General features: G+C 39.2%; 1 protein-coding gene across 35 annotated transcripts in view; it reads left to right on the forward strand.

The window, feature by feature from the left end:
* The window catches only part of MADD (MAP kinase activating death domain), an 89289-nt gene that overhangs the window by 42662 nt on the left and 33828 nt on the right, over positions 1-12799 (forward strand). For 16 of the 35 annotated variants that reach the window (XM_077322406.1, XM_077322416.1, XM_077322409.1 and 13 more), the window contains 5 exons: positions 1156-1258; positions 2239-2425; positions 2658-2808; positions 4981-5187; positions 12563-12663. In XM_077322406.1, the coding sequence (XP_077178521.1) occupies positions 1156-1258; positions 2239-2425; positions 2658-2808; positions 4981-5187; positions 12563-12663 (749 nt within the window). Of the gene's footprint in view, positions 1-1155; positions 1259-2238; positions 2426-2657; positions 2809-4980; positions 5188-8788; positions 8843-12562; positions 12664-12799 lie in introns of all 35 variants that reach the window. The other 19 variants (XM_077322399.1, XM_077322426.1, XM_077322408.1 and 16 more) reach the window with 3 other exon arrangements.

The following is a 12799-nucleotide window of genomic DNA, read 5'->3' on the forward strand; positions in this document are numbered from 1 at the left end:
TTTAGTGGGATCCAGAGGAGCTTCTGAACCTTCAAATAATCTTCCTTCAATTAGGGATAGGTCTGCTGCAAATGTGAAACAGTCTTATGTTAGTTTTCATTGGCATGACTTCCCTAAAGCATCCCCAGAAACAATAGTTTATGGGAGGAGAAAACAGATACATCTGCTATTCCCTTTAAAGTGATAATAGGATAAGAGGGTTCTGTAGGTGGAAGCCACAAAGGTCAGCCACTTGTTTCAAAGTATACTTCTGGACATATTGAATCTTAGAAATGCTGATTTAGCACATGTCCTGGATAGCTACAAACCATAAAGGGACAATCGTCAGTCTCCTGCTAATCACTGGTAATGCAAGTTGCGTTACAAGCTGATTTTTGGTACAGGTGGGTCAAACTAAAATGAGACCTGAAACATTTCTTCTCCCTTCCCCAAGGCCAGTTGGAATTTCTAAAGTTACATTGCCACTTCCCATTTCTGATTTATTCCAAGGGAAAACTGCTAGCTGGTCCAGTCTAATAAACACATTGCTTATCCTAATTCAGGATTTCTACTGGAGAGCATGGGCTGAGAGAAGGAAAAAAGCAACAGCCTAGTTTCTAAATATTTAGAGATGGTGGTGATTTTGCAATACACTACTAATTGTTTATTTTGTGTACCAGTATTTGGGCTAAATACTATAATGGAGATTATTACTGAAGCTGGGCCAGTAAGCAATGAAGGTGGGTTCCTTGCATCATGAGATGTGCATGACATACCAGCTCCCAGCAAGCATCCTTGTGCCTGTCTTTTTAGGCAACTTCTCACTGGTAACCAGTATTACATAGTTTTTATTATTCATTCTCCCATAACGCATTATGCTTTTCCATATAGTGTCTAATCAGAAGATGGTTCTTGTGGCAGAAATGCATGCAGAGCAGCCAAGCTTCCTGCCTTCCACCTTCTGCTCTTGTTACCATCTTCTCTTTTGTGTCTATTTCATTCCCATTACTGTTTTCTGCCGATGTATGATGCAATAATACAAATATGCTGCTGCTTTTTCAAGTTTTCTCTGTATGTCCTTTAATTAGAGTGCTAGTTAATTCTTGTGTCTCTCATTGGTGCCATCTGTTGACTTAGATACCCAGTGACTGTCATCCTATCTCCTCTCACGAGCAGGAAACAGAAGAGCCCTTGTGGACCAGAAATCTTCTGTCATAAAGCACAGTCCCACAGTGAAGAGGGAATCTCCTTCACCACAGGGACGTACTAGTAATTCCAGGTAAGTGTGCAAAATGACTTTTTTGTAAAAGTTGTGCTTGACTGTTCTTTGAAATCTCAGTTTCTGTAGAAAGCCATGAGAACTGTGTTTATATCCCTTGCACAGTACGCGTACCCTACATCCTAAGTCCTCCAACAACCCTATACAACTTGCCAGGCAGCCATTATCCTCCATGAGCCCTTTAACATTCATAGTGCAAACTATCACTGGCATTGACAGTATACTTCTTACTACTAGGGAGTAAAGACAGATTAGACATTCTTCTTGTTTATTGGCCACCTAGTTCTCCAGTGGGTACACTTCATGAGTGAGCAGAGATACTGTTGGATGTGGTACTGGAAAATCCTAGGCTGATTGTTCCAGGATATGACATGCTGAGTATACCTCTTCAGGATCAGCCCAGGATTTTATAGTCTCTTTGGTTCCCTTGGGCCCCTATCAAATTGTGTTGGGCCCAAGTTATGAAGAGGTCACAGGTTGGATTTAATTTTTTTGCACTGAGCAGCTGAAGAATGGCCTGGTTTTGGGGTTAGAGATTTGACCTGAAACATAGCAACTTGACTACTGCCAACTTAAAGCTAGTTAAATGTGGCTGCAGTACCCCACACAAGAGGTTAAAATGGTTCACCCATGGAGGTTCATGAATCCTACACAACTGGATGACTCATCTGCTCTAGACCCTTTTCAGTTTGGCTTCAGGCCATGCTATGGGACAGAGATGGTTCTGCCAGCTATAGTTGATGACCTCTGTCTGAGTGTAGACAAAAGTCCTGCTCATTGGACTTTTCTGCAGTTTTAATATAGGATATGTGTATACAAAAAAGCCACACGTATCAAGGCTGCAGTGCAGAGGGAAACTGGGAGAGTTCCCCCTTATTGGACTAGTGGAAAAGCTGATAGGACCCAGCTCCATGTCTAAAGATTCAGTTTTCAGGAATCTTGCTCTTCCATTTTGTCTTCTGTTTATCTCCATCTTGTAGTGAGAATCAGCAGTTCTTAAAAGAGGTGGTGCATAACGTCCTAGATGGGCAAGGAGTTGGTTGGCTAAATATGAAGCGAGTCCGACGTCTGCTTGAGAGTGAACAACTCCGTGTCTTCGTATTAAGCAAGCTGAATCGTAGTATCCAGTCAGAGGAGGATGCCCGACAGGATGTTGTCCAGGATGTGGTCAGTCCTCTGTGTTATTCAGGCTAATGTGGTTCTGCAGTGTTGGTTAATTGAAGGAATTCTGAAAATATCTTGGATTTCTTTCTTAGTAGTTACAGAAAATGTAGTTCCCTGTTGCAAACAATTGATTAGAATGCAAGGGAATGGTGGTTTTTAAAATGCACAGTTAATCAACTGAAACAGACTTATAATTAATGAAGCACCCTCACCACTGTGAGGGCTTTCATTGTAGGAGATCAATCGCAAGGTTTACAAAGGGATGTTGGACCTGCTGAAATGTACTGTGTCAAGCCTTGAACAATCATATGCAAATGCTGGACTTGGGGGCATGGCCAGCGTCTTTGGCCTATTGGAGATAGCTTATACTCACTACTATAACAAAGGTAAGATAATTCAAACCATTAAAGGACCCTGTTAACAAAAGGAATACACGTTTTGTAGAAAGATCCATTTTTGTTTATCTAAATATTAATTGGTTGTCCGGTGTATCCAATGAGTACATAAATTTTGTTAGGTAGTTCTGTGTGAATTTATTTGCTTTATTATCTGCCTTTCTACCTACAAAGCCTTTACTGGTGTGAGAGTGCTGGTGGATTACAAATAAATCCAATAAAGATCATTATGATACAATTAAGTATGCAATAAAACTGGATTGTACAATTAAGGAACGCTGAAATAAAAACAGTATAATATGTCCACAGAGAACAGTGAAACAAAGGCAGTGTAATATAGCCAATCCAGTCAACAATAAAGTGTAAATGAGAGGGAAAGAAAATTTCTTAAAATGTTCAAAGTACAATATTTGCTGGCGTATAAGACTACTTTCCCCCCCTGAAAAACATGCCTCCAAGTGGGGGGTCGTCCTATACGCCGGGTACACTTCAGTTGGGATAGACATAGCTGTCCATAGTGGCCCTTAGTACTGTAATGTAATGTAACAAACTCTGTATTTTGAGTGGAAATGTTGGGGGATCGTCTTATACTATATATAGTCATCTTATGCGCCGGAGCCTGCATATATGGAGCCTGCAGATATACCTTTCAGAGTATTGTTGGGCGGGGGAGGAGGGGAAAACATCGAAAACTCCTGTCCACAGATGGCTGGATATCATCAAGTGTGCTGAAGCTTTTCTGACTAGGTTTACAAAACTTTTTAGACTTGGATCAGAAACAATTCTTTTTACACCTAAGCTATGTAATTTGGGTTAAACGTTAAGTTAGCATATTTGGTGGCATATTAGTGCTGGCTAAATTGTATGATGGTTTATATAGTTGAATAATTTAATCTGCGTAATATCATTTAATCTGCGTAATGATATGAAATATGAAAGTGAAGTCTATTTTGAAATTCAGTCACTTACAGCAGTTGATTGTATTGCTTCATAGCAGCCAGAGGGAAGTTTACAACTCATGTATAATAAAAGAGTTAAGGAATGGCTTCACAAACACATATGCTTTGTAGGGTATGATCTAGCAGAGGGTAGAAACAACAGAATGCATAGAAGCCAAGTCTTCATTTGTTGTTGATTGGTGGGTGAACTGTAATAGGTCATTATTTTGAACAATGTTCTAAAATGTGTATATATTCCCTCCATGAGCTAAATAAGCAGAAATCTTTTTTTTTAATTTAAGAATTGTTAAAAAGAATTCTGGCTTCCTTTTGGCAATTGCCTGTTTAATAAGTAAATAATTTTGGAGAAAGGCAGTTTTAATCTCCTGTAGAAATAGCATACAAAATAAATCTTGATATCGCTATCTCGCTCCTCTCATAGCGATATAGACCCATTATTTGATTGAATTGGCATAAACATTTACTGAAGAGTTGTGACGAAGAAATCTGAGAACATAAGAATGGCCTGCTGATCAGACCAGGGCTCTACCTAGTCCAGCATCCTACTTCTAACAATGACTTATTAGATGTCTCTGACACCTACAAACAGGGCATGAAGGTAACAGGCCCCTTCTCCCCTTCCCCTCATGTCCACAAGCCCGGTACCTGATATTCAGAAGTGTATTATCACAGGTATTGATTTAGCTACCATAGTTAATTGGGCGATGAATGGCTATCTTCTGTGGATAAATCTAACTTTTTAAAATAGTTATGTCAGCTTGTGGCCATCACCTAGTTCTGTGGTACTGATAGTTAATTATCTGTTGGGTGATACAGTTCTTTCTGTTTGTTCCTCAATCTACGACCAATCAGTTGAAATGGCTTTCATAGAATTCATAGTGTTCTTTTCCCATTTGCTCAGTGCTGGGTGAAGGCTGGATAAATTATGAGGGCATATCCTCTGGATTCATCAGTGCCTTGAGGAAGGGGTGGGGGTAAAGGGTAAAGGGTTTCTGTAAATAGTAAGCAATAGCTTTTCCCATGGATCCTGTCTTTTGCTATAAGTGCACTTTCCAGCTGATAGTGAGATCTGTTGGCATATCTAATTGTGAGTACTGTTAAACTAACAACACTATCTGTCCAATCATCCTGTTTCACTTTCTCAATTTCTTTCCCTTTCCTGAATTCTTTGAGGGCTGTACTTATCTTCTCCTTTCTTTTAAAGAACCAGAGAAAAGGAAACGAAGCCCAACAGATGGAGCAATCACTCCGGTTGGCAAGGACCCTATTTTAACCATGAGGGTGGAGTCGAAAACCAAGGTGCAACTGCCTGTACCCCAGCTTATGCCAAGGGCACCAAGTCCTGCAGGGAAAGGGCCAAGGGAGTTTGACACAAGGAGTCTAAAGGAGGAAAATTTTGTAGCTTCTATTGGTGTGTATTTATGTGTATGTGGAATGCAGGGAAATGGTTGTGCATTGGCATTAAAAATCTACTTGCATCTTCCCCATTTAAGCATTTTTTTCATTGCTGCCGTAATGCGCTTCACTTTCACCTGGACTGCAAAGACATGCTCTTCTTGCATCTTGGAGACATATTCACTGAGCCTAACTTCCCCCCTATTTTTATTCCCATATCTGATACTCTTTTTGGAATTGTGTGATAGAGATGGCAGTAAGATGCTGGAATCCAAGTTGTTAGTAGTAGTCAAAGTGGGTAGAGATTTGTACAAACAAAATTGTTAATCTGTAACTGAAACATAGGTTCTTAGGAGTGTTTGGACAAAAAAACTAGTTATCATTGAGAGGAAAATTGCTTACATCTTGACCTTTGTGCAGGTGTGAGTTCATTGAGACTTAACACCAAAGTAAGTGTATATAGAATTACAGTAGAGGTAGGTTGGTCTTTGCCTGCCATCTTTTCCTACAGGCCTAGTTGCAGCCACATGGGCTGATTTTGATCAGGACAAAGTGGGCAAGGGTAGACACCTCACTTTGTGCAGCAGTCTTAATCCAAAGCCACCACCCACAGCTGCTTGTTAGACACAAAAAATGCATCAGGAGATCCAGTGATGGATCTGCAACATAATAGTTTGGTTCTATATGTCAGTCCTCAAATCCAATGGTTTGGACTGATGAGTATCCCAGCTTGGTGTAGTGGTTAGGAGCAGCAGCTTCTAATCTGGTGAGCTGGGTTTGATTCCCTGCTCCTCCATATGCAGCCAGCTAGGTGACCTTGAGCTAGTCACAATCCTGATAGTGCTGTTCTTACAGAGCAGTCCTGTCAGAGCTTGTTCAGCCTCACCTATCTCACTGGGTATCTGTTGTGGGGAAAGGAAGATAAGGCAGTTATAAGCCGCTTTGAGACTCCTTCAGTTAGTGAAAAGTGAGGTGTTAAAACCAACTCTTCTTCTGTCTGATGGATAACCAGTTTTTCTTTAAAAGTATTGGAATGAGCTCTCTAAACCTAACTGTGGTTCTCTCTTAAGAACCCTTTATACAAATCATTGTGTTCCAATATTTAAATTCTTATATTGGCACAAGCCGTGTTGCCTTTGATTAATATATAATTTTAATAGGATTAGATTTGTTGCAGCAATTGGGCAGAAACCATGATGGGAATTTTAAAAAATCTTTCTGAATTGAGGGACTAGTTTCTGGGTCTTTATGATTACTCCATGGATGGAAGAAAAAAATTGTTTAAAGGGTTGTAGCACCAGAAAAATGACATTCAACTACATGCAGAATATTATTGTGATCATATATCAGAAATATGTTTCTGAAACGTGATTCCTCCCACAATTTTTAAGTCATTTTAGTCAGACTAAAATGGCAAAGATTATTAATCTAGTTAATGCAAGACCAGTAGAAGAATTTGAAGAACATTGGGGGTACTTTACGCAATATCTAGCCAGATAGGTATATATGTATTAACAAGTATAAGCTAGTAGGGTGAACTAACTTGTCATGGAATTATAATCTTTTGTTCTCTCTCTCTGTTACTTCCTTTCTTAAACAAAATAAAGCTATCCAGCATTAAAAAAAGATTCCTCCCACGACATACATGCTTATATGCTGACCATATTTTGAGCTTTATCTTTTAAATAGAAGATATGCCTAAGGAGGAAGCATAGTTATAAAAGGTATAGAAAGGAACAGAACTATTATTCTAGGTTTCCCCCCTTTTCTTTTGCACCAATTTAGGATCCTATATTTATCTATGCTTTCCCATGCCCTCGTTCCACTGCAGATTGATAAAATAATATTCGGCAATTTTTTCTTTCCTTGTCTGCTCTGGTCTGGTAACAGCAGAGTTTCCTGTCTTCCTTGTACCGTTCTCAGCTTCTGCCTTTCAAAGTGGGGAGAAGGAATGAACTGCATTTTTCATACTGGAATTTCTTGCATTCTTATTTGCAATTGTGCCATTCAGGCAGCATCTGGAATGACTAAAGATTTTTAGCACAAGAATGAATCCTTCCTTCCTTCCTTCCTTCCTTCCTTCCTTCCTTCCTTCCTTCCTTCCTTCCTTCCTTCCTTCCTTCCTTCCTTCCTTCCTTCCTTCCTTCCTTCCTTCCTTCCTTCCTTCCTTTGTAAAGCCTCACACATTAATGAGAACACAGGTTGGATCTAGTGTTCCCAAACTGTGTTGTCTGTAAGTCTCATGGCAGAAGCATGTATGCCTCACTCTGCGTCCTATTTGGATTGTGGCAATTGTGAGGAAGCATCTTAAGCCTCCCACCATGTGTTGTTTTCCAAACCATCAACAGTCTGTAAGTGCGATATTTGTCCCATTGGGGAAACCTACATCTACAACTGTGGATTCTTCCTCCCAAAAAAAGTCATTTCAGGTCAGGAAAATGGTGTGTATGGGGAAGGATGAAATCACAATCCAAACTGGGCACCACATATGTAGATGAACCCCGCAACTCATGTGTTTCATAGAACAGAGTATAAGGATCCCATACACAACCTGAGTTCTCTGTAAAGTGTCACAGGAATTAAGAGTTACATATCCCCGTCCCTCAGTCCCACTTCATTTCAAAGCAGTTTCAATGAACCTCCAGTGAGGGCGGTATATAAATAAAATAAATAAATAAAATAAAGAAGACCCTGATCACAGATCTCCCTTATTGCATCTTGCCTGATCCACAATCTGCCGAGGTATTTTGGGTAGGGCTGCCATCTCTTGAGTTGGGAAATATCTGAAGACTTTGGAGGTGGATCCAGGAGTAGGTGGGATTTGGGGCAGGGAGGGACCTCAATGGACTCCATGTTATGCTATGGAGTGCACTGTCCAAAATAGCCATTTTCTCTGTGGGAACTGATCTCTTTAGTCTGGAGATGAGCTATAATTCTAGGGGATCTCCAGGTTCCACCTGGGGACTGGGATCCCTAGCTTTGAGGTTTAGTGAGTGGGCTGCATGTTCAGCTGATAGAGATGTGTCCTTTCTGTAGAGAGCCCTGAAAGCCTCGGTCGTATATGGAAATGTAGTGTTAGGTGAAATTTTGTGTTTATTTTGTCCTGATTTAAACTAAATTGGATATATTCAACAAATGCAGTAGCAAGCAAGGCCAAAAGTGAAATTATCTTTAAAGCAAAGATTTTTTTCTCATTACAATTTGAATGCAGCATATTGGTCTTAGTGAAATATACGTATGTATTTAATTTTGTGTGGCTAATTATTGATACATTTCAAATGCTGGCAATAAAAAGAACCTGACAGTGTGTCTTTTAATCTGTCACTTTAATGAAGTCAGATGAGATCAGGTGAGTCTTACCTGGAAGCAGTTTTTTTCCCTCAGCCAGTTAATGATATGTTAGTAGAATTCTTGAAACCTAACAATTGAAGATTGCAGCTCTCTACTACTGATCTAACTGAAGAAATAAGCTTTCACATACAAGTTATCATTTATCTCTGCTTTGGCAGTTCAGGGTTGGGTGGCTTAATTTTGTTTCATTTTCCATTTCTGCATCTTTGATCAGTCGCTGACACTTTTTCTGTCTTTCTCTCCTGCTTGCATTGCACCCTGAGTAGAATTGTGGAACAAGCACCAGGAAGTGACAAAGCAAAAAGCTTTGGAAAAATCGAGTAAGGATATGATAACTTAAGCACAGAAACCTGACACTCCCCCAGCCTCCCCATAACTGCCAACTCCCCCAGGCCTTTGAGCACCCATGCCACATGCCACCAAAGGGCAGACCAAGGAGGTCACTGTTTCGTAAAGAAAACTAGTGTTGGACAACTCTTCTGACCAGGAGAGGAGAAAAAAATCTACTGACTCCTCTATCTAAGCTTCAAACCCCTTCCTTATTATTGAATCTGAAATAGACTTAGGCCAGGTTATTTTTAGGAGGTTCTGAAGGCCTCAGCTGTATGTTTGCATCATGGGGTATTCTGTGTGGAAAGGTTTTCCCCTGTATTTCTTCAGCAAAAGATGCCAGGTGTGATGTTTGCATCTCAAGTGAATGTTCTAAAGTTAACAGCAACTATTAGTTACTACAGATGAAGTAATGAAATATGTATTTATTATTAATGGATGGTGGGAAGCATGGTATAATTTTCTGGGCATTTTGTTCCTTGGGTAGCACACTGTGGATAGCACACTGTTCTTCGGTAGCAAACCTGTCAAGACCAGCTTCAAGATTCTGCAGTTTGTTTTCTTTTGTCAGTGGCCATAAAAATTAGATATATGCTCAAAATTATGTTTTTTTCTAGACGCATGTATTATGTGCCAAATAGAGGTTAAAAAGATGATGTGTTTGTAGATTTGGCAGGATGCAGGGCATACTGCACATTATACTGCAGCTTTAGTATTGGTCGAGTCAAATAATTTGGGAGAATTTCAGAAGGAAATGGGCTAGCAGGGAAAGACTAAATACTTTCGTTCCCTTCATTTCTTCTCCAGAGTGCCTCATCACACATATACTTCGCAAAGAAAAAAAAGCAGGTTTTCCTTACATGTACCTGCAGTGTATAATGAGTATGCTGTCCAGTAGGGTACCACAAAATACTTGGGCAGACCTTGCAGATGTTACTATGAGTGATGTTTGGTAGTATTTGTGCCCATTCCTCATTAATGTATTTGATAGGATTTTTTAAAATAAAAAAGATAGCAAGTCTGCGATCTCTAAGTTGCCTATACTTTCATGCATAATAAATATTCTGAAAGCAAATGTGGTTAGATTTCAGATGACATTCGAGCACACTTGGACTACAGTCTTGCTGCGAAGTTCACAGGAAGTCTGGTTTGGGAAAGAGTGCATAAGAGACAGATAAATACTAGAAACAGAATGATTGCTATGTGAGGTCTTGTGGGAGCTTCCAAAAAACTTCCAATCCTGCTTCCGATTTAGAATTGAAGGTGGAGAAAAAGCTCCCTGTGGAAGCAACCAAAATGTATATTTGATGCATGCAGTAAATTGGGCTGCATTTATTTAGTTCTTGTAGGTTCTTTTACAGGTAGTTCTTTTACAGAAAAGAATGTTTCAGGTATGCGTTTGTCTTAAAACTGAAAATTGTACTATATGATTTGTTGGAGTTCCTAGTTCTTTAATTCCAGTTTTTAGAAACTGTATATTATCAAAAAATACTGAACAACATGAAGTAGAACAGACTTAGATAGCATTTCCTGAATTCTGATAACACAACGATTTAAACAAGTGAATATATGTTCCATTCTGCAACAAAATTCAAGCTGTGAATATTGAGTATGCTCCCATAGATTTCAGAATAACCGTTACATAGCTGAATAGTTATGTCTTCAAATATAGTAATTCGTCTGGTATCCTTTGTCCATTGTTAGATTACTTTCATTTTGAAGCTAGGTGCATGAACATAGATTTTTGACTGTCCAAATACGTAAAGTAAACCTTGTTGGGTTTTTGCATGTGTGAGAGATTAATTTGCTGATTGATCAAGATGATATTTTGAATGTATTTAATGAAAGTACATTTTTAATTGATCATACATGCAAACATTCTTCAGAAATTGGCTGCTTGCCCTCTTGGTGCCTACAGTTTGTTTTGCAGCAGTGCCTTGAGGAGTGAATGTCCCATTCACAGTGCTAAACTCAATCACAGTCGATCATATCTTTCTATTATGATTAGAACTTTCAAAAAATAATTCCTGACATTATTGTGAGGAGGAATCTACATGCCGTGCTAATTCATTGGAGATAATGTTAGAGTAATAACAGCAGCAACAACAACACGACTCTTCTTTTTCTATCCTGCCCTTCTCGATTGACTCAAGGCGGGTAGCATCTGATAAAAAACGAGACAAATGTAGTATATATAGAACAATTAAATTAATTAGGTTTTTAAATTATTTAAATTATAATAAAACTGCCTATTTTATAATTTCAGATCCTGAGGAATAGATGAGGCTATTCTGTGAGCGGTTAGGTAGATCATCGAGCAGAGAGGCCAGCATTTTCATGAAGTTATTCCTAGCCTTAACCATAGAGCTGGTAGAACAGCTGGCAGAATAGTTAATGTTCTAAAATCACTAATTATTAAAATAATATTTTAAAATATTATTACTTTAAAATACATATGTACAAGTATATAGCACCATTTGGATGAGCTAAACATTTTTCTTAATGGCTTCACCATTCATGAGTACTCTGGTCATCCCAAAATGCACACCAATAGTTGTTTATTCATGTGCATCATATATATTATTTTCCCCTTTTTTCTTTTTTGCTTCTGCTTTTTCTCTCTCTTTATGGGCGCTGATGCTATCTAGTGATACTACTGCCACACACAGTTAAATTCATACCTCCCAATTCCTATTTAGTGCAATAGGATTACCATATTTAGTGGAATGTAGGTTATTGCTATACTGAGTGCATAGAACTGCAGTATAACATGGCCTGTATGCATCCTAGATCTAGACTAGAACTTAAAAAAAATCCTCCAGCAGCTGGTCACGTGTCCCTGTTGTGGAACAGTTGGCAGATATGGCTATGGCAGAAGCGTTGTGTTCAGTCTCTTATTCCTTCCAAGCTCTTAATGGTGACCTATGTACAGTCTGTAGTGTATTCTTTTTCTGCCCCCTCACTCCTGTTGCACAGTGCTTTCTGAGCCCTTCCATATTCTGTCTCTCTTCTCACCCATTTTCTTTCTGTCTGTCACCTCACTGGGGGAGTTAAAAATAGGGGGGTTGCATGAATGTAGTATAAAACTCTTGAGCATTTAAAAATATTTTATTTATGAATGGGTAGGCTAATGGATGCATGCCTTCACACCAGCTGAAACCTAAACTCACTGTTTTACATGTTGTTGCAAACTCTGAAGAGCCATTAGTTGCATCTTTATTATGACAGTGTAATATTGTTGTATCCTCCAAATATCCAGCTTGAAGCTCTTAATTGACTGGTTAGTCTGTCACATAATTAGTAAGGGGAGGGGGGCTTCATCTGTTTTTAGCAAAGATACCAAAACTGATACCAAGATACCAAGCAAATGTGTAAACCCCTCCCCCCAAAAAATCTGCTTCCAAAAGCAAAGTAGTGGCTTTCCAGAGTTATGTAATAACTGTTTGGCATGTATCTATGACAATCTGTCTGATACCAGTTTTTGTCTCCACTCTTATTTTTCCCAAATGTCTTAATTGTTTAAGTAAGTTCGTCTGTTTCTCATGTGTACTTGACACATTTTATTTAAGAGGGGCCTTGGCCGGCTATGTAGTACTGAGAAAGTAGAAAAGTACTCTGGTTCCTCATCTTGGCCCTGCTTACTATGTGATCCTTAGTCTTCAGACTCTCCCTTATTGTGTTAATGAGGTATCTTTTCCCCCTCTGCTTAGGGTCAGAAGGCACAAAACATTTTTTTGATCATGGAGAGACTGAGGAGAAGAAGTCACAAATTAGTGCAGACAGTGGTGTGAGTCTAACCTCCACTTCTCAGGTGAGTGCCTTTCATTTATTGTTGAATGAAGTTCTCAAATAGTTGCTCATTTGAAGGTGAGTTAAGAACTCGTAAGAAGCCCTTGTAGTCTTTTCTGAGAAATTCAAGTTGGGAGAAGCATTGAGAGTCCTGTGAC

This window comes from Paroedura picta, chromosome 2, assembly GCF_049243985.1.
Source record: "Paroedura picta isolate Pp20150507F chromosome 2, Ppicta_v3.0, whole genome shotgun sequence".
NCBI lineage: Eukaryota > Metazoa > Chordata > Lepidosauria > Squamata > Gekkonidae > Paroedura > Paroedura picta.